This window comes from Anarrhichthys ocellatus, unplaced genomic scaffold (assembly GCF_004355925.1).
Source record: "Anarrhichthys ocellatus isolate YVR2014 unplaced genomic scaffold, GSC_Weel_1.0 scaffold8, whole genome shotgun sequence".
In the NCBI taxonomy this organism is placed as follows: domain Eukaryota; kingdom Metazoa; phylum Chordata; class Actinopteri; order Perciformes; family Anarhichadidae; genus Anarrhichthys; species Anarrhichthys ocellatus.
In genome coordinates this window covers 5,520,588-5,540,020 of record NW_022280038.1, presented here as the reverse complement: position 1 = coordinate 5,540,020, position 19,433 = coordinate 5,520,588, and the positions used below count along the sequence as shown (strand labels likewise).

The 19,433-nt window shown below is 43.3% G+C and overlaps 1 protein-coding gene across 7 annotated transcripts in view; it reads left to right on the top strand.

The window, feature by feature from the left end:
* The window catches only part of nav2a (neuron navigator 2a), a 212,503-nt gene that overhangs the window by 141,455 nt on the left and 51,615 nt on the right, over positions 1 to 19,433 (top strand). For 5 of the 7 annotated variants that reach the window (XM_031848285.1, XM_031848284.1, XM_031848282.1 and 2 more), the window contains 5 exons: positions 3,583 to 3,655; positions 4,797 to 5,040; positions 5,251 to 5,307; positions 9,392 to 9,525; positions 16,705 to 17,896. In XM_031848285.1, coding sequence (XP_031704145.1) covers positions 3,583 to 3,655; positions 4,797 to 5,040; positions 5,251 to 5,307; positions 9,392 to 9,525; positions 16,705 to 17,896 — 1,700 coding nt within the window. Of the gene's footprint in view, positions 1 to 117; positions 259 to 3,582; positions 3,656 to 4,796; positions 5,041 to 5,250; positions 5,308 to 9,391; positions 9,526 to 16,704; positions 17,897 to 19,433 lie in introns of those variants that run through there. The other 2 variants (XM_031848288.1, XM_031848283.1) reach the window with 2 other exon arrangements.

Below are 19,433 nucleotides of genomic sequence, written 5' to 3'. Positions count from 1 at the left end.
TCTCTCTCTCTCTCTCTCTCTCTCTCTCTCTCTCTCTCTCTCTCTCTGTGTTTCTCACACACACACACACACGCGCACACAATCACACACATACAACAATAGCATCCCTGTGATGGGAAGAAGTGTTTGTTCAGAGGTTGTTGGCTGGCCAGACCGCCCCACGCTGCTGCCGGAGCAGAGCAGAGCAGAGCAGGAGGTGACGGCGGCCTGGATGGAGGTGTGAGGCCTGGCAGAGCAGATCACACAGATCACGAGCAGGTAGGAGCTACCAGTGGTGTCCTTCAGTGCTTGATGCTGATTTCTCTCGGGGCTTGTTTCGAGGTATTTTTGTTCTGATGAGTGTATTCTCTTCAGTATTCTCTTGACTGTTTGTGTGTATCTGCATACTTGGTGTATGTTGAGCATTCTACTACTACTACTACATTTTCTTGAGTGTTTTCATTCATCCATCAGTCTGAACACTGAGTTCGTGGAGAACAGAAGATAAATGAGCCTACTACAGCGTCTTAAACCTCAAGGCCAGACTCCTCACAGTAATCTGACTTTTACAGTAACCTATATCGTGATATACAACAGATTTCTTAAGCGACAGATTATAGATCCGTTGATTGGTCTTCTATTTAAAACACAGGTTCTGTACAGTAGCTGGTGTTAGATTGTTGAGTTAAATAGTGTTCCTCTGGCTTCTCTGAGTTCTGGTCCTTGCATGTTTTAAACAGCAGGAGGTTTCAGTGTGTATACCCCCTGGGAGGCGGGGCTTGGGAGCATCTCAGCAGGGGCGGGCCTGGCATTTGTGATGGGGTATCTTATTAATGAAGCATGTTTAACGCAGGCTGCTGCTATTTAAACTCCCAACTATACCAGGGAATTTGGGCCATTAGTGGAGTGGTTCAGTCACTCAAATGAAGTTTAGGCCTCTGGGTATGTCGATGGGGATACAGGGGTATTTCAGAAAGGTTTATTTTTAAAGAGTGTTGGTATTCAGAGAGAGGGTCACACTCTGCATTCCTACTGTTGTCACGTTTTCTGCTGTATCACCTCGAAGGGCAACATATGTCAGCCATTCTAACAGCTGTTTCTGGGGTGAGAGGTCACGGACATGACAGCAAGGGCAGCACTGCTGTTTCAACTCAATCCGCCAGCCTCTTCACACACTAACATGTAGCATATATGCAACTAAAATTGATATGGTAAAGGTGTAAGTATACATTTTGTCGTAGAGGATAGAGGTAATAGCATTTGAGTCTTAAATATATAGCTAATAGTAATGTGGTAGTGGGTGTAATTAATTGCATTGTGGTATATTATATTATGATAGTGTGGTAATGGGTTTAAATTATAGAAAATATGGTTGTGGACATTTAGTAGTCTGCTCGAGGGTGACTAATAGTAATACTTTAGTGGATGTCATCACTATAATACAATAGTAACTAAAAGTAATGTGGTCGTGGCAGTGGTGGAAGAAGTCATCAGATCCTTTACTAAAGTAAAAGTAGGAATACTATGGTCTTTAAATACTCCATTACAAGTGAAAGGCCTGAATTAAAAATGTTACTTAAGTGGAACTGCAGAAGTATTATCAGCATGTACTTAACATATGAAGTACTTATAATGCAGAATGGCTCTTATATTATTGTAGAAAATGATGCTATTCTGTTTTCATCACTAAAGAATACATGTGAGACCATTTTAATGTTGTGGTTTGTCAATGTGGAGCCAATTGTAGATACTTCTAGATTAGTAGTACAGTATTATTGCATCATAGCATATAAGCATATCATGTGTTTTTATATGTACAAAGTAACTAGTAACTATGTGTTGAATAAATGTTGGGTAAAAAGTGCTATATTTTCCTCTGAGATGTAGCGGAGTAGAGGAAATATGGTCTTGAATGTCACTGCTCGGATCAGCAGGAAAAAAAGGGAGCAAATATAACTTTTAGAGATGCCCCGATCACTACTGTCAGTTGAATGTCGATGAGCCATAATGACCGATGCATATCTTTTTTTGTTGTTGTTTTGTTTTCTTATAGCACCTGGTAAACCAGAAATTCAAAATACTATATTTTTACTTTGCAATTGTCATTTATTTGCATAAAAACACACAAATCAAATGATTAGTAAATGAAAGATTGTATTTTTATTGATAAGTAGTCATTTTGGCATTAGTTTTAGTTATGTATTATAAGCTAGCTAGTGTGGGGGGTGTAGATGTGTGTAGCACCACAGAAGTAGTAACAATGGATTTAGAAACATTAGTCTGTGTCTTGAACGTCCGTATCTAACTCAGATGTTCACGTATTGTAATAGAGGCGAATGTAAATGAGTTTTTACTGCAGCTTCTCACCTCACAGTCAGATACTTCCTAACCGGAGAGTCACAGAGAGAGCTGTATGTCAAGCTATATTTAGTCAGCGCATATTAAGTGTAATCATGCCATTAATCTTTAGTGAGTGGGACCCTCCCGGTTGCAGCCCACACCCGGCCTCCTTTACAGACGACACAGTTCATATGTATTTTAGTTTAGAAACCACCTGGAGTGTTACAGCTCTATATCTGTACTCCCTTGGCTGTGAGATTATATTTAAGATGTTGTACTTTAAAAAAACGGGTTTGTTGTAAGTACATTGTGGCAGATTAGCTTCAGTGTGTTATAAACTTACTCCCACTGGTAATAAATGTCATGCAAAAAAAGATGTAGTGCCTCTTTAACCTTTGTGCATACTGTAAAATGCTTTTAAATGTCCTTTTCAGTCTATTCTTCAGTAAATTGCCTTGCCTAGAGTACCAGATTACAGGCAGAGCGTCGGCCGTGCCATATTGTGTCTTTTGTGCTGTACCTGGTGTGTTTGCTCATCGAAAACAACAGTTGGTAAACTTTGATCGCGCGTCATTAAGCCGCAGTGACTCTGCTTGATGAATAGTTTTATTTGGTTTACTTTGTGATTACGTGGGCCAGCCCTGCAGATTCGCTGTATAATGGGTCACATGGGCTCTAAACAAAGCCCGTCTGCCTATCAAATCCTCTCGCAGTCCGGTGACAGCTCAGCAGTCTGCTCAGGTTGCCATGGCTGCTGTCACTGTGTCTGTATAGATGGTTTAGCCTCTCTTGGTGCTCGGCTGACAAAAGTCTGCTTGGTTTGAATCGTGTTTTGACTATGTCACCATGTGGCTAATATTGCATTGTTAGCTTTGCACAGCAGGATGTGATCGAGTCAGTCACTATATATAAAGCATTCCTGTCACTTTACAACACTGGTATGTTTTATGTCTGCCAAATTTGGTACCATTTGTTTTGCTTGATAGCTCAAAAAACTAGTCAACAGATTTTGATTGAATTTGGTATAAACCACTATCCCTACAAATCTCTTTGTATGAGTCTGAAAATAAGATGTTAAGTGGAGAGGAGACACTACTGTTGACTAGGGTTTAACTAATAGGGTTTCATGGTGATATCTATCTATTAGGAGAAGCGTGCAAAAGACAGACCAGCATGCTTCCACACATTATACAAATATGCAAATCGTAATGGAAATGCGCTGGGTGTGTTGTCTTACAGCTGTGTCTGTGTCTCTCTGTCCAGATTGAGAACATCGACGCCTGCCTCAGTTTCCTGGCAGCCAAAGGAGTCAACATCCAGGGACTGTCTTCAGAGGGTAAGGTGGACTCCTGCACTTCTGCTTTCACTGGAACCAGAGTGGTAGACCCAAACCAGACCAGGCCAGGCCAAGCCAGGCCTGTGCTATGGAAAAAAAGATGAAGAACGAAGCATTTTTAGTGGCAAGCTCATTTGCGTGGACACACTACATTAATGCCAGACAGTACACATTAAAACATGTAGGCTCAGCAGGGGCTAATGTACCAGAAAGACCACAATAATGTAGTCTTTAAATGTAGCCTGCCTCACAAAAAGATGGATGTTGGCTTAAATGTTTACATCATATTATTCACACCAGGAACTATGGTAGTAATGGTATTAACACGACTAGTATTATCATTTAGTACAACAGTGAATCAGTGGACTGCAATGTCCCCTAATGGCAAGAAAGACGTGGGGTCAGTTCTCGGTTCAGAGTACACGTTCTCAAGTATTTTCTGGAGACTTGCAGTCCAGGAACATGCAAGTCAGATACATTAGAGAACCAAAGCCAGCAGTAGACGGCCTATTACACTGTATTTGTTGTGTTTTCATGCTGCTGTTGAATACAGCTTTGCAAGAAAACTTTGTACTCGTTTCAACTCAAACTCTGTTCACTTAATTGCCTCAACACCAGATGAGGGTGCTAGCAAGTCAGATTGTCTTGCAAACAATAAGTAAACAATTCCCCGAAAACGACCAGAAGGCTGTAGAATCAAACTGAAAACATGCAGTGAATGACTTGACATTGTTGTGTATGGCTGCAGTGGGCTGAAGCTGAATGTGAGCATTTAAGTCAAAAGTACAATTCGTTCTTTGGTCACAAACTCGTCAGCTTTGGAGTTCACTGCCAACTTAGCGTGCATACGTATTAATGAGACTTTTTGTTACACTAAATAGGAGTAAGCGGGCGATAAATTAATTTGTCATTATCATAATAAAACAACAATATTGAAAAGGCCATAACAGCCAGTAAAAGCACATTAGCTTTAGTTTCTTTGCACAGAACAGCACTACAGCTGTCATTTTGCACGGCTGAAGTGACTTATCGCTCTACAGCTTTCATCTGCCACTTTTGATTTATCTACCTTTTTCCTCCTTCTCCTAACCTGCTTTTTTCCTTTTTAAAATTCCACATTGTCCTTCTCCCTGACCCACAGAGATTCGGAATGGTAATCTGAAAGCCATCCTCGGCCTCTTCTTCAGCTTGTCCCGCTACAAGCAGCAGCAGCAGCACGCCCAGCGGCAGAAGTGCCAGCCCTCTCTCCCACCCAGCGCCCAGCCGCAGGGCACACACCCTCCATTGAGCCAGCAGAGCAGTGCCCCGGCCCAGCTCGGCCACTCTACGTATGGGACTCCCACCCTTACAGCCCAGAAAGCAGCACAGGCCGAGATGCAGTCCAGGTGAGTCTCTGGCAACAGGAAATATAAGGAACGTAACCTTGAAACTGGGTGAATGGGTTTTGTCACCGTATTCTTCACTTTCTTGCTGTTTCTGCTGTTCTAATCCATCATTTTGTCATCTCTATCCTCCTGTTCACACCTCCTGTCATTTATAACTGTAAACCTGACCTCTCTGTCCTCTTCCATATCTCTCTTTTTCTTTTCCTCTAGGGATGGCTCTCAGAGTAAACTGCTCAAGTTTTCCCTTGGTCAGAAAAAGACCTCTAGGTCAGCTTCTTCTGCCTTTCTTTTCTTTTTTACTCCTCCCTCTCTTTCCTGCTCCTCCACACCTCCTGTCCCGTCTTTTACTGGAAATAGGAAGGTAGAAATTGCCCCTAATCAAGGATAATGTCTCTTTCGTACTGCAATGAGTTTCACGTTGTTTCTTTGTCTGTGATTAAGGGCAATCTCTACCACAAGCACTATCTAATATGCATGAGTGGTAGTGTTTAGCAGATAGGAACTAAACCTCCAGGCTGCGTTTTCGGACAGCCTTGTCTGTCTGGCAGCGCGCCTCATTTGCCAAGCCTGCTAAATGGGCTGTGAAAGACCTTTAGATAACCCTTAAGTAAGTGTGTGTGTGTGTGTGTGTGTGTGTGTGTGTGTGTGTGTGTTTGCTTGACAAGCACATCCCCCATGTAATGTGACATTAATAATTAACGCAGAAAGAATCTGTGGCTGGTATGTGCCTCTATAAAATGTGTCGTTTAAATTTTAGCTTCCGTCTGCGTTTACATTTGCCTCTTTTTCAGCATGCAGTTTCGTATTATGTGATGATGCAACTTGAAATTGGATTAAAGATGTGGTTTTGCATGCTGCCCATCCCAGATTCTGTTTGCATTGCACCTGCCCCACAGCAACTCCTCTCCAAAGCAATGCAATGGCCCCACCCTCTGGTCAGCCTGTGTAACTACAAGATGAAGAGCTGAGATTCTCCTGGTGCTCACCACCTACAAGAACCACCTGGCTTTTCTAACATGTTTTCTTTATAAAAAAAAATAATATTTCCCCAAATTTAGCTGCGTTCAACAAATTACTTTACTTTCACTGTCAGTAAATTTAACTTTTAATGCATTTTAAAGAGCTGGAAGGTTTTTATAAATTGTTATTGTTGAGAAGGCCTGTTTTATTCGTGGACAGACTTCAAATTATCTTTTTTTTTTATTCAAAAATGTGTAAAATACATGCCTTGAATAAGTAAATCTACCTCAATTTCTGAGATTATGTGCACTAGAATTGCACAAAGATAATAATCGGAGATTCCTTGCACGTCAGAATAATTCAGTTAGGTGCTGAAAGAATCAAATGGAGCTTGCAGAACACATAAAACCCCGGCTGTAGACCAAATTCAAACTTCTCTGTATTTATTCCAACATTTTCTGCAAGTGGAAGAGGGAGCAATGCATTTCACGTGTGGAATTTATAAAGCATAAGTAAAAGGGTTCCTCGCGCTTCCATTTGAAATAATTGTTTTAAATAAATACCGCAAAGTTTTCATTTGCTAAACCGAAGCCTTTTCTTTCCCTTTTTTCTTTTGCACTTTTTCCTGTATTTGACTTTAGAGAATATAAATTGACAGGCAACTCTTGTAGAGATGCGTTCATGTTAGCTTTGACCCATTTTTTTTTGTTACATGTCATTACATAGATCATTTCTTTTATACACGGCCATATCCAAAGGGGGAAGGCAGTAGACTGACTGGCCCTGCCACAATTCAAAGTCAAATGATCTTAGGAAGCTCTTGACTAAATAATGTGGTAAAACCCATTACCTTGCAATGGCCAGATAAATAAGGGCCAGTTTAAGTGAATGGCATGCCGGAAATGAGAGTTTTTACAATGTATACAAGAGCTGAGAGAGAGAGAGCTGTAATCTGCTTATCAGCATCTGCCTCACAGTCCCAGGTTGATGATGATGATGTCGCTGGCCTGTGAATTAGCATTTCATTAGCCGTCTGTGCCACGGCCTGCTCAGCTCACAGACCTCACCAAAGGCAACAGATCGACGCACAATATGGAATCAAGGTGTCATAAATTTCACCAAGGCTTATCCAAGGCCAGTATTTCCTGTCTAATCCATGCGGGGAAATAAAGGAGCAGGACGTGTAATCTGAGGCTGTTGAGCTCACACCTCCCCTGGGATCCGTCAGCCCGTCCAACCCACTCGGAAACGTCCACGCTGCCGTGAGCTCATCTGTCTCCATTAGATTACTGTAGGTGTAATATAGGAAGGCGGAGCCAAGCGCTGCAAGATAAACCAAAGAATAGCTGAGTTTACATTTATTAAACTTGTGTGTATCTTCTAAGCCAGGGGTGTCAAACTCATTTTTAACTCCGGGCCACATCAGCATCATGGTTTCCCTCAAAGGGCCGGTTGTAACTGTAAGACTGTATAACTGTAACTCCTCCTAACATATTGTTAACTAACTCTCTGCATTTGATTATTGTTTATTCAAGTGTAAAAATATTGTATATGCAGTTATATAAATGTAAAATGATATTTTTTTAACATAAATCATTTTAATTTAGGGTTAAGAAACCCACATTACTCTATCAAAGATCAAACTTTTAAAGAAAATAACAATCATCAAACACAAGTTATTACATTGACTTTGTTCAAAGCTATTTTTGTCACCTCTCTGCATCACTAATGTCCCTGTCGTCGTCGTCCCGTGCATGGCAGCTACATCCAAGAGCTCCTCACTGAGAGTCAGGTCTTATAAACATGGATAGATGCTCTGTGTCCATGTTGTCTGTGCTTTCATCAACAGCTAATGAAGAAGACGAGTACCTGCTCGTCTCTTCGGCTAGCTGTGTTGTTAGATTGCTGCTAGTTCCTGAACTCGGTCTGCGATGGTGTTTCTTCACAAACTGACATTTGTAAAAGTCTGTATCTGGTCGGAGCTCACCTGCTCACATACCTTTAGCATGCACTGGGCTGTAGCTTTTGTAAATATATTCTGCTGTGATTGCAGTCTGCCTTTTAATTCTCGGACAATTTGATGTTTTTCTTGGAGGTTAAATTTAGCTCCGTGTTTGGTGTCAAAATGCCGACGTGAATTGTATCCTTCATTACCAACACTGCCTCATAACACAGAAGACAGACCCGTTTTTCTCCTTGAAGCACAAACATGTATTCGCTTTCCCATCTTAAATTACATCTTCTTCCCTCTGCATCAATTGTTCTCTTCGTCGACATTTTGGGATTATTTGTCGATCTTTTTCAACTCAATCACTTGTTGGAAAACCGCTTTACGGGCTGTTCCCTCTCCTGTCCACCTGTTGTGATAGTTTTAATGTCGGTACACAGACAACATGCTATCTCAGAATTTCAACTTTCTATCTCATAATTTCGACCATGGGGATACTTTTATTTCCAAGTCTAACTTAAAATTTCTTTTCCAAAATTAAAAAAAAAAAAAAAAAAATTTATTTTTTATTTTTTGTAACTTTTTTTTTTTTTTGCTGGCGGATTCGCGGGGCCACATAAAATGACGCGGTGGGCCGGATTCGGCCCGCGGGCCTTGAGTTTGACACCTGTGTTCTAAGCCAAGCCACTAAATATGAGCCAGGCATAAGAATGTATCTAAAGAGTCTAAATTAGCTAAACGCCTAAAGAAAGTTGTCAAAGATCTAGGCAGCAGGCTGATTGTTTAGTTTAGTCATCGATTTGAGGTAGACTCGACCTTGCAGCCCAACCAGGGATCAAGAGGTGAACTCTTCCCTCGGAAATCAATAAAGAAGGTTAAAAAAAAAATGTTTATATAGTGAATGTAAGTACATCAACTTCCTTCGGCATCGACTGAGGTCACAAGCTGCAAATTCACAACTTGGAAAACAAGTGATGAATAAACATGCCCATTATTTCCGGCAGGCTGCTCATATCCTTTAAACGGATCATAAATAACTTAATGATAAGAAACAATAGTGACTTAGTGCTTAGACAAACAGCCATTGAAATGAATTCTTCATTAGCAGTTGCCTCTGCCTGAAATATCCGATGTTATAGCTGGTGTTAGCGTCGTGTTGTACATTTTAGATGGCACATTGTGCTTATAGGCTACAGTAACATGAGGAACACCCTTGTGCTGCTCTGCCCTGTTCACTTGCTGTAGAAAATCTTGACGGCCCCCGTCTTCTCAGTTCTACTCAAGTGATACCCTCCTGTTTGAATTCAGAGGCTGTAGGCTTTGTCCCAGCAAAATGTGTTGTAAACCTGCAACTAAACGAAAGAGTTCCTTCACTGTGTAAGGCTTTACATCGAATATATCATCGAATATATTCTTTCTACATTGCTTCTCTCTCTCCATCAGACTTCCTGGCCCCTCAGCGAGGGTGTCCACTGCCGGCGGTGACATCCCTCCCAGAGGCTCGGTCAGTGCTGCTGGGAACAGACGCAGCCAGGGCTTCAGTGACAAGACCAAAGCCAACTCACACCTGAACAAAGGTAAGGACGTGAGAAAAGAGAAACCTCGCAGATTTAAGGTGAATTGTGAATCTACTCCTCTGGGTGCCTTTGGTTAGCAGAAAGTGTAAGTTTGCTTATTGCATTTAGACCAAGGGAAAGTATTAAACACCGGGCCAGAAAGTAATGCTCAGCATGCGATGCTGCATCGAAACAACTGTGTCCTTTCAAGAGCAAACTCCTCCTTTTGATTTTTCAGGTCAATTCAGTTAACGAAAGAGCGTTTCGTTCTCAGTTCGTATAACAAGTTGTTGCAGTTCAGTGACTGTTCTGGACAATGTAAGTAAGGAAACATGTCTGCCTTTGGACCTGTGTTTTGTTACTGTTTTAAGGACATTGTCACCGTTTTAAGGTGAGGTGACAAGCTGTGATTTATTGGATAATGTCTTTCGATGTTATTTTGACCTCCATTCGACGGCTGTGCTCAGACTTTGTTTATCCTCACAGGGTGAGAGGGTTACTGTCGGTGTGGATAGATCCCATCTGAACCGTTTACAGCATTTAGCTTGTGTTTTTGAGTTTTAGATTTTGCTTAAAGATGGCATCAAACATGTTAAAACATCAATTCATCGTTGTTGTTTTTTTCTTCAATTACTTGTGAGACTTTGTTGTAGTTACTACAAACCAAAGAGATTCATTGTGCTGACGATTGTTCTCATGCAAACGTTTTTTTTTCATTTCTCATAAATCATGTCACTTTAAGTTTCTTCATCTCTTTACTATTTCATTGTTTTCTTTGTGTTTACCAATAATGATAAGAGAATGTTTCACTCTGCTGCCACTAGAAATTCTGAAACCTTTAGTGTTGAGGAACAGCGCCCTCTTCCTGTTGTGTGAAACAGGAATCAATGAGGTAGGAAATGGGGAAGGGGACATTGGCTTCCCCATTTCTTACCTTTTGAGCCCGTGGTCCAATTTGCTGTTGCAGGATCCCATCAAAGATGGTCTTTGTTTGGTACCCATGAGGCTTGTACCTTAAACTTATAAAGACTGAACCAGATATTTAATCTCAGACAGAAATGTAATCTCACACGTTTATTTTAAACTCCTCTGACCCAGTTTAACTCGTGCTGCCCAGTGGGCAGCGCGAGTTTGAATGCTGCAGTTCTGCAGCATTCAAACTTGTGAGTGTGTTTGGCAGTATATTTAGTTAGAGCGGTGTTGTCACAACTCAGAAGGCCAAGGCTTTATATAGACTGTGTTAGTGTTCACAGTCTAAACTCATTACCCTGCATTAGACAAAGAATTCTGACCGCCTAGAGAGAGAGAGACATAGAGGGAACGTGTGTGTGTGTGTGTGTGTGTGTGTGTGTGAGTGTGAGAGAGAGAGAGAGAGAATCAGTTGTCCGTGTTTAAAGACAAATTGACAAAGTAACTGGGGAACACTGTGAACAGCACTGTGGGACACTTATTCTGATGTGCGGCTCCATTGGAGATGGGGGAGTTTCAAGGGGACAGTGTTGTGTTTCTGTGCGTTTGTGCATAATATGTGTGGGTTTATGAACAGTGGTCATGTTAAAGGAATAGTACGACATTTTGGGAAGTTCACTTTCTGGCAGAGAGCGAGATGGGAAGATCGAAACTACTCTCATGTCTGTGTGCTAGCCACCAGTTAGCTGAGCTTAGCATAAAAACTGGGAACAACACGTTGTATTTTGTTTGTTTGATCCATACAAAAATGAAAAATAAAGTACAGGTTGTACCGGACGGCTGTACGCTTGTATTCTTATGGCCCGGGCAGTGACCTCCTTGAGCCTGTCACCTTGTGGTTGCCAGGCTGCTTTGTGCTAAATTAAACTTACTGGCTGCCGGCTGTAGGTTCAGATTGATGGTACAGAAATGAGAGTGTGATATCAATCGTATAAATCTAACCCTGGCTTTAAATCAAATAAGCGAATTTTCCAGGAAGCTGAAGGGCTCCTTTAAGGGTGCTCAATACAGCTAGCAGCACTAACAATGCAAATAGCGACAACAGTGCTAACAGTGTTTGTTTCCCCAAAGGGAAACCAGAGGGTGGGCGACAGAGTTATCAGCTGTATCCGCCACATGAGCTCGCCGCTTTGGCACATTCACATGCACTAAAAGACACATGCAGCCGGTCTGGCTGTGTAAAGAAAGCACAGAGGAGCTCGGATTACAACACAAACGGAGATACAGGGACTTTATTCATTGCAAATAGTTATTGCTGCAATATTATTGCTTTGAATATTGTGTAGAGAACTTTTAATATTAAAGTAATAGTGGTACGTGTAGCAGTAGTAGCAGTATGTGATAGCAGTAGTAGTAGCGGCATTAATGTTAAGAGGTGTCACTTGCGCTTATCACCAGGTGAGTGCGTGACTAGTGAGTCAGCAAAGTTTACCAAGAAAGGACCAAAGCTCATCTAGAAATCAGATCAACTTAGAGATGGTAAATATACCATACCATGTGTGTGTGAGTGACTGTGTATGTGTGTGTTTATATGTTTGTGTTTGGGAGCCGCAGACCATATGATTGGCAGCAGGAAGTATGACAATCTCTTGTCGACACCCCCTCCTTCTTGCCTTGTTGTTGACATGCTGCCAAATCCCTCCCCCCTGCCATACCGCCACCCTCCTCCTCCTCCTCCTACACTTTCTGAATGGCCGGCCATGGTTTGGGACTCTTCTCTCCTCTCCTGTCCATCTCCTCCTATCTTTTCCATGGACGTCTGCGGCACCTATGAGGTTTGTCAGCTCGCCCTTGTAGACGGCCTTGAGCTAGTTCTGCAGCTTATAGTTTCAGATGTAGACTTTGAGCTTTGCAAAAGTATTGCAGCTGATTTAGTCAGTGTTGTTGTTATAGTTCCTGGAATTTTCTGCATGTTTGAGGATGTCAAGTCAGTTGACCTGAACTCTTTGTGAAGAATTAGGTTAAAGTAATGAGGTTGAAAGGATATTGATCAGCTAGTAGTCAACTTCTTGCTACAATGGTGTGAAACTGACCCTGATTTAGAATTTCCTTTTGTTACCAAGGTATCGTTAAAAATCTGACAGTGTCAGTCTAGTATTCCAGTTTAGTTTTTGCCTCAAAAATGCATGTTGTGCACTTATCTGCTACACATTATATAATCGTACATGCATGTTGTGAGACAGTGTTGCTGCAGGTTCAGATGGTCAGAGAGGCACCTGCAGCTTCTATTGTGAGGCCAGATCTGCTCTGTGTCAATGGCCCTGACACCAGAATGGAGTCGCGTTACTGCGCGGCTGTACAGCAAAGAAACAGACCTGAATCTTCTCTTCTGCTCTGCGTTAACACAAGGTGACAGCGTCAACACAAGGTGACAGCGTCTGGGTGTCCACCAAGTGACACAGAGCAGAGAGAGCAGGGGGGAGGCACCTGTGGCTGTGTGTTCGTGTATGTGCACGCTTTCTGCTGTCCATGTGTTTCTGTGTGTGTTTGCGTGTCTGTATGGCCGGTGCCTTTGCCGAATGAATAGCCTTCTGATGAGCCGTAGCGTCACTGTTTGAGTGTATTCATGTGGAGGAACTTTAAAAAGTGTCAGTCTCCGCACAAAAGCCGGCTGTCCCTCTCACTTTTTGGAGCACAATGACTGAGGAGGGAGAGAGAGCGAGAGAGTGAAGGCTTCTGAAATCAGAACGTGATGAGTAAGCATACACCTGCAGCCTCAAACTTTGTGCCAGTCTGATGTAGTTTGTGTAGATTTTGCAAATGAAATGCCTATGAAGCTGTCAGGTAATGAAATAAACCCGACCAATTTTCAGGTCAGCAATGTTGGTCCCTGACCAACTGACAAGGTTAAGCTTAATGTCTTGTGACCATGACAGGGGTTGGAGTGCTTGTGGTGTCTAAACAGTGTCAGCTGACGCTACATCTAATGCGTTTACTGCTCGTCTTTTTATGTGCATTGTATATATGCTCTGGTAACCGGTCCCGGCGGTTAAAGCGTTTGAAGTCGCTGAGCAGAGCAAACATCCCCCTCTCTCCTAAACTTGACATGCGTGCACAGACATGTGAACACACACACACACACACACACACATATACAAACACAGAGAAGAGTGTTGACACTTGTGTGGAATTACACGGTTTTCCTCGGCTGTAGACAGGCATTAACTCAAAGGAGCACTTGCACAGACACACGAGTGTGACGATCCATGAAACGAGTTTCGGGTCCACTTCGGCTCATTTCCCAAAATGCCTTGATGTTATCAGGAGTCTCTGTAAAGGAGTAGACAGAGCCTGAGACAGCTTCGGAGAGGGTGAGACAGGTTTTTCTGGCACACAGGAAGTTGAGTGGTGGTCTGTGATCCTTTCCCCTTTGGGCACTCCACCGCTGTCATTTTCTGCTCTCGATTTTATTCTGTATTCACTGCTATAATTAAGCAGTTGAGTAGTAAACACTGAAATTATTTCAACATGTTTCCTCAAGCAGACAGCTCGACCAGCACTGTGAAAGAGGGGCAATTTGCTGATTAATTCCAGGATTTTGGCCCAAGGCTGCACAGGACGGGTCATTAGGTCAATGTCCTATTCTTTGGTCACGTTAAGACTCTTCTGTGTTTATTTCTGAAGAAAAAGTGCTTCCTCAAGTGCATTTTGTGCTGATGTTTAAAAGCCTGTTTCTCAAAATGCAGCTGTAAAAAAGAGCCATAGTGATAATTTGTGATCAGAATATTTACGAGAGATTTTTTTTCATTTGATTGTGGTTGTTGTTATAGATTGTGAGGGTGTTTTTTTTTTTTATCTTAAAATGTGAATTTGAGTTTACGCTTGCTTAAAAAGAAGATGCATTCAGCACTTTGTTTCCCCAAAAATGTAATCTACTCCACCTTGTGGCCACTTCATTAAATGTCAAAATAGCAGGCTCAATGTGTGCGCCTTAATCTGACTTTGGCATTCCTTTTTATTTGTGAAGCCCCTAAAGTGTTAAACCATCTCTGGAAACCTCGGGTTTATGATGCAACAGGGTCCAGGTCCATCCGTCTAGTGTCACTTCTGACCCAACACGTTGAAGATTGACCACTTGCCCTCACCCGTAGCAACCCAACTGGAGCGTGTCACTCCCGGTCACCGGGTGCAGTCATGACAATGACCAGCTGTCCCTGTAGGGTCCAGGGCCTCTCCATGTCCTGCCTTTCTTTTTCTGTTCCTTTCTGACCCCAAAAAAAATCCAAGCTCACCCCATTCACGGACAGCACAGACCGTCACGCTGTCCCACATCAAAGCTTTACTCATCCCAAACCTGCAGTCCCCTTATTCTCTCTGCTGCCTGCTCTAGAGCAGGTCCCGCTCTCATTCAGCCGCCTCCAATAGGACGCCAGCTATTAGCAACCTGACCCACTTTTCCGATTGCTAACTGCTAGCACGGCTAATTGGGCTCTAATCACTTCCTAATGGCTGCAATGTTTCAGGCTGCTCTCACTAAATGCTAAACAGAGGGAGAAGGGAGAGCCAGCGAGTGAGTGCCTATTTCCAATTAGGACATGAAAGGTGCTGTAACAATGAAATAGAGTGGAGAGCCAGATGAAAAAGGGGTAAACAAGCGGGTTTAGTGTTTGATATTCTGCGTAAATGGGGACTTTATGAGACCACATGAATAACATATGAATATGGAATTAATGTAGCTGGTGTGAATTAAAGGGAACTTAACTCATAACCAAATGAGCACTGTGAGAGTTTATTACTTTACCATTTTGTCAATAACATTGAGAATATTACTTTTAATATCATGCGCAATATTACTTTTCTATTTTAGTGCACTCATTTTACGAAGTTTATCTTACTGTTATTGTTATTCTATTTGGCACTGGTGGTAGTACTTTTTATACAGTTTATATTTAATACTCTGTTGTTATGTGATTTTTTTTTTTTTTACTCTTGTTTTTTTTATTCTTATGTTGGCGTTATGTCTAGTTTTAAGGAATATCTAGCACCCGCATAATTTTTGAGTTCTATCTTATCTTATTCATCTTGATTGAAGAATTCTAAAGTCAACAATTGAGTATCATTTGTCTTTATGCTAATGCCTTACCTGCCTACTTCTATGAGCGCAGTGCAGACCGGCAGGTGTGAGTTAGCCAGTGGGGCACGCTCACATGCATGAACATGCACCACGCGCCTTTTAGTGCAATTTCGAATTACAACACACACATAGGGACATCGACTTCATTCTCTGCTCATGCAGTGTATTTGGAACTTAAATTTCCATAGGTCCAAGGTGACTACAGTTGTATGAGACGGCACAACACAGCAGCAGCAGTGACTTGGAATAAATATAAGTCTCTGTGTGTGTGTGTGTGGGGGGGGGGGGGGGGTGTTGTAATGGAACTGTTGTGATTAATTCCTCCCAGTGCTCCCTGCACAGGCCCTCTCTCTCACTGGCCGTTGGTGTTTGAATATTCAAATGTTACTGGTCTGAAATCTGTGCTGCTAGTAGCACCCCTCTGCATTCACACTGACAACCTCAGCAGCTCTCAGGATACTGTAGTTCTCTTAGTAAGAGCAGTGACTTATGCCAGGATTTTCAGCTCTTGTCTCGCTCCTTCAGCTCTTGGTAAGTTTGCCCGTTGGGATGCTGCTGAGTCACTTGTCGCAGATTTATCCAGACAATTAGCTTTTGGGCTCATAGATTGAAACTGGTTTACAGGAGCATGTTTGCACTGCAATAAAAGCTTTGTATTTCTATTTAGTTCAGTTAAACCGTACTGTTTTAGACCGTTTATGAATCTAATTTACAAGGCACTGAGTACATGTAACCAGATGTAGCCAGACAATGTTTCTTTGTAAAGCAGAGGGACGCTGACCAAAAGCAGTCCATATAAGTCCAAGCCTTATAAGTGCAGCAGCACTGCTTCACTTGGCCTGCTTGGCAGGACTTTAAAGCACTTGTGCCTGCTGCTCATTGTTTTTATAAACAGTTTGTGATGGGCTCCTCTCATTGTTAGTGCTAAAGGGTTTTTAACAGTTTTGGTGGCTAGCCCGAAGGAAAGTAATGGCACGTTTGGCTGCATCAATACAGGCCACCTCCAGGTCCTTATAAGGCCACTTTGTGTGGGGTCAGTCTAGACTCAGCATCTCGTATAATCTTCTCTCCCCCAGATCATTCCTCTGCTCAACTGTTCCTCCTCAACTGTACCTCCCTATCTCGTCATTTAATCCTCTGTCTCTTTTCTGGTGCAGATTCCTCAGAGGGCATGACCTCACAGCCTTCGGTGATGACTGAGCATGCTCCGTTATGTGCAGTGACCGTCAGCTCCTCCACCAGCATCCCCGCCGCTACCTCCGCCCAGAACCCTCCCCCAACTTCGTTGTCCTCCACCTCCTCTTCCACGGCCATTCCCCAGCCAAACAGCAGCAGCAAGCCCTGGAGGAGCAAGTCGATAAGTTCTAAGCACATCTCCCCTTCTCCCTCCTCCACCAGCAGCCCCGCGTCTGCCATGCAGTCCGTCAAGCAGGAGAAGGACGCCTCCTGTAAGGCTGAAGCTCCTCCGAAGGTTGTCGCTCAGAAGTCAATGCTGGAGAAGCTCAAGCTTTTCAACAGTAAAGGAAGCTCCAAATCTTCCACATCCTCCAATGGAGCAGGGGCCCAGACTGACAACGCCGCCCTAGCCAGGCAGCTCGGAGCGGTGCAGGTGGAGAGAGCCGAGACTGGCTCCAACACCGAGCCCCTGGAGGAAGATGACAGCAACGGGACGGCCTACGGAGCAGCTCCCTCTGCAGGTACTACTGTCCCTATAACCGCCAGCAGCCCCAAAATCGCCCTGAGGGGCATTGCCCAGCGCACTTTCAGCAGAGCTTTGACTGCCAAGAAGAGCTCTATCAAAAGCACAGAGAAAGACAAGGAGAAGGGGAAGGAGAAAGGGAAGGAGGTGGGGAAACGCATCTCGGCCCCCGACCGGACAGAGCTCAGGGGGGATGAGCTAAAGGAGGAAGTAGCACCTGTTGCTGAAGACACAGACAGCTCAAACAAAAGGACCTCTAAAATCACCAGCTTCATTCCCAAGGGGGGTAAAGTGGCCAAAAAGGAGAGTTCCACCCCTGCACACAGCGGAATACCAAAGCCAGGAGGCAAAGCCCCGGGAGTCGGGGGGAAAGCTTCCTCAGTGAAGGAGGCGGTGGAGAGGCCTCGGAGCATGCGGCTAGGAGGGGGTCTCGCCATGCACCGCGGCCCCCTGGACAGAGACAGGGACAGCAGACACTCCAGCTCTACCTCCAGCCTGGCCTCCACAGAGGGAAAGACCAGCGCCTCCCCCGTGGCAGGAGGAGGCTCTACACAGAGCACAGCCAGCAACACCATCAGCGTGCAGCTACCTCAGACTCAACAGCACCACAGCCACCCCAACACGGCCACCGTCGCACCTTTCATGTACAGGTTAGATGACTGGGACTCGGACTGGGCCTGCCGATGCATCCTCATCATTTTCATATTTTTATTTCTCAAACACATGAAATATATTAAACAATTAAATTCAAATTTAGGGGGGAAAAAAATTAAAAAATTTGAATAATAATTGCTACTCACCCATCCCTAGCTGCTACTAGCATAACACACGCTAGTCTCTGACCGAACTGTTAGTTGCATTATGGGTAACATAGGCACCAGGTTTTGACAAGGGGGAAGAAAGTGTTGAATAGAAAATACACTATCTCTGGTTCTGCTGCATATTTTGATTGAGTCTGACAGTGTTTAAAGGAGTGCAATGCTAAATCTGTGAAGTACTCTTTTAAGAATGAATGAAGCTTTATTGATTGTGTTTCTACTATAAATAACTTGAAGCTGGGCTACAACACAGCGAGTAAGATCAAGCTTTATAAAACACTGATAAAACAAAGTCAATAAACCATTGCACATCCTCCTCCTCCGACTAAAAGTCATGCACACAGCACATTTTCCAGAAGTGGTCAGGTTGAATTCTTCAGTGTCTACCATATTTGAAGTATCTAAGCTTTTAAATAACTACAAATTGGTGTATAACCCCGTATATATCCGTAGTATAGTATGTCCAGGATTAGTCAAAGTTTGTGAGAACTTTTTTAATTCATCTCATATCTGATTCTCTGACGGCATCTGAACGTACAAAATCTGAATCTAACCATCTGTGAACTGTTAGCCAGGAATGTCACATCTGTGTTTGTTCATGTGTGTGTATGCGGAGCGTATTGTCTGCATGTGTGTGCAAATATGTGTGGACGTTGTGTGCCTCTGACCTCTGCCCCGGTCCCAGTGTGATAAGGAAGGAGGTCCCTCTCGTTCTCCACGACTCCTTTCCAGCAGCCATCTCATTAGCCTCCTGACACTTCCTGCCCTTTCTCCCTCTGTACGTCCTGACCTGGAGCTAAGCAGCCCACCTCTCCAGAACTCCCCCATCATCAGTACTCGGAACCTTTGTTTTTCTGCTGTATACCTGTCAGGTACCATTACCTGCAGCATTATAACGCCTCTACCTGTCAGAAAGAGTCTGTTTGAAAGAACGTTAATAGAACCAATATTAGGTCAGTTAACCAGAAGTTAAAGAAAAGTTAACATGCTGTGTAAGAGGCATAATTTGACTGGCTCCCACTCAGAGAGCGTGTGCATTAGTCAACAGGGACAAAGTCTGGGATCAGGCAAAGACCAAAGGCTGGATATAACCGAGGCATTCAAACGTCATCGCCTCAAAAAGGCACCAGCCAGTGCAGCGGGTGAACTGTATTGATTTATCCTTCAAAGACTACCTTTTACTGGCATTTGGGGCTTAGCAGGCGTTCATTTTGGACTCCGGTCACAAGACTTGAAACACAGCAGATTTAATTCTTAATCAGGTTTATCCCTCTTTCGTGACAATTTGCTGAATATTAGGTTCCCACTAAATGCACAATAATTCAGAATCAAAGTAAACCTCCCGTGTTTCAAGTCTTGTGACCGGAGG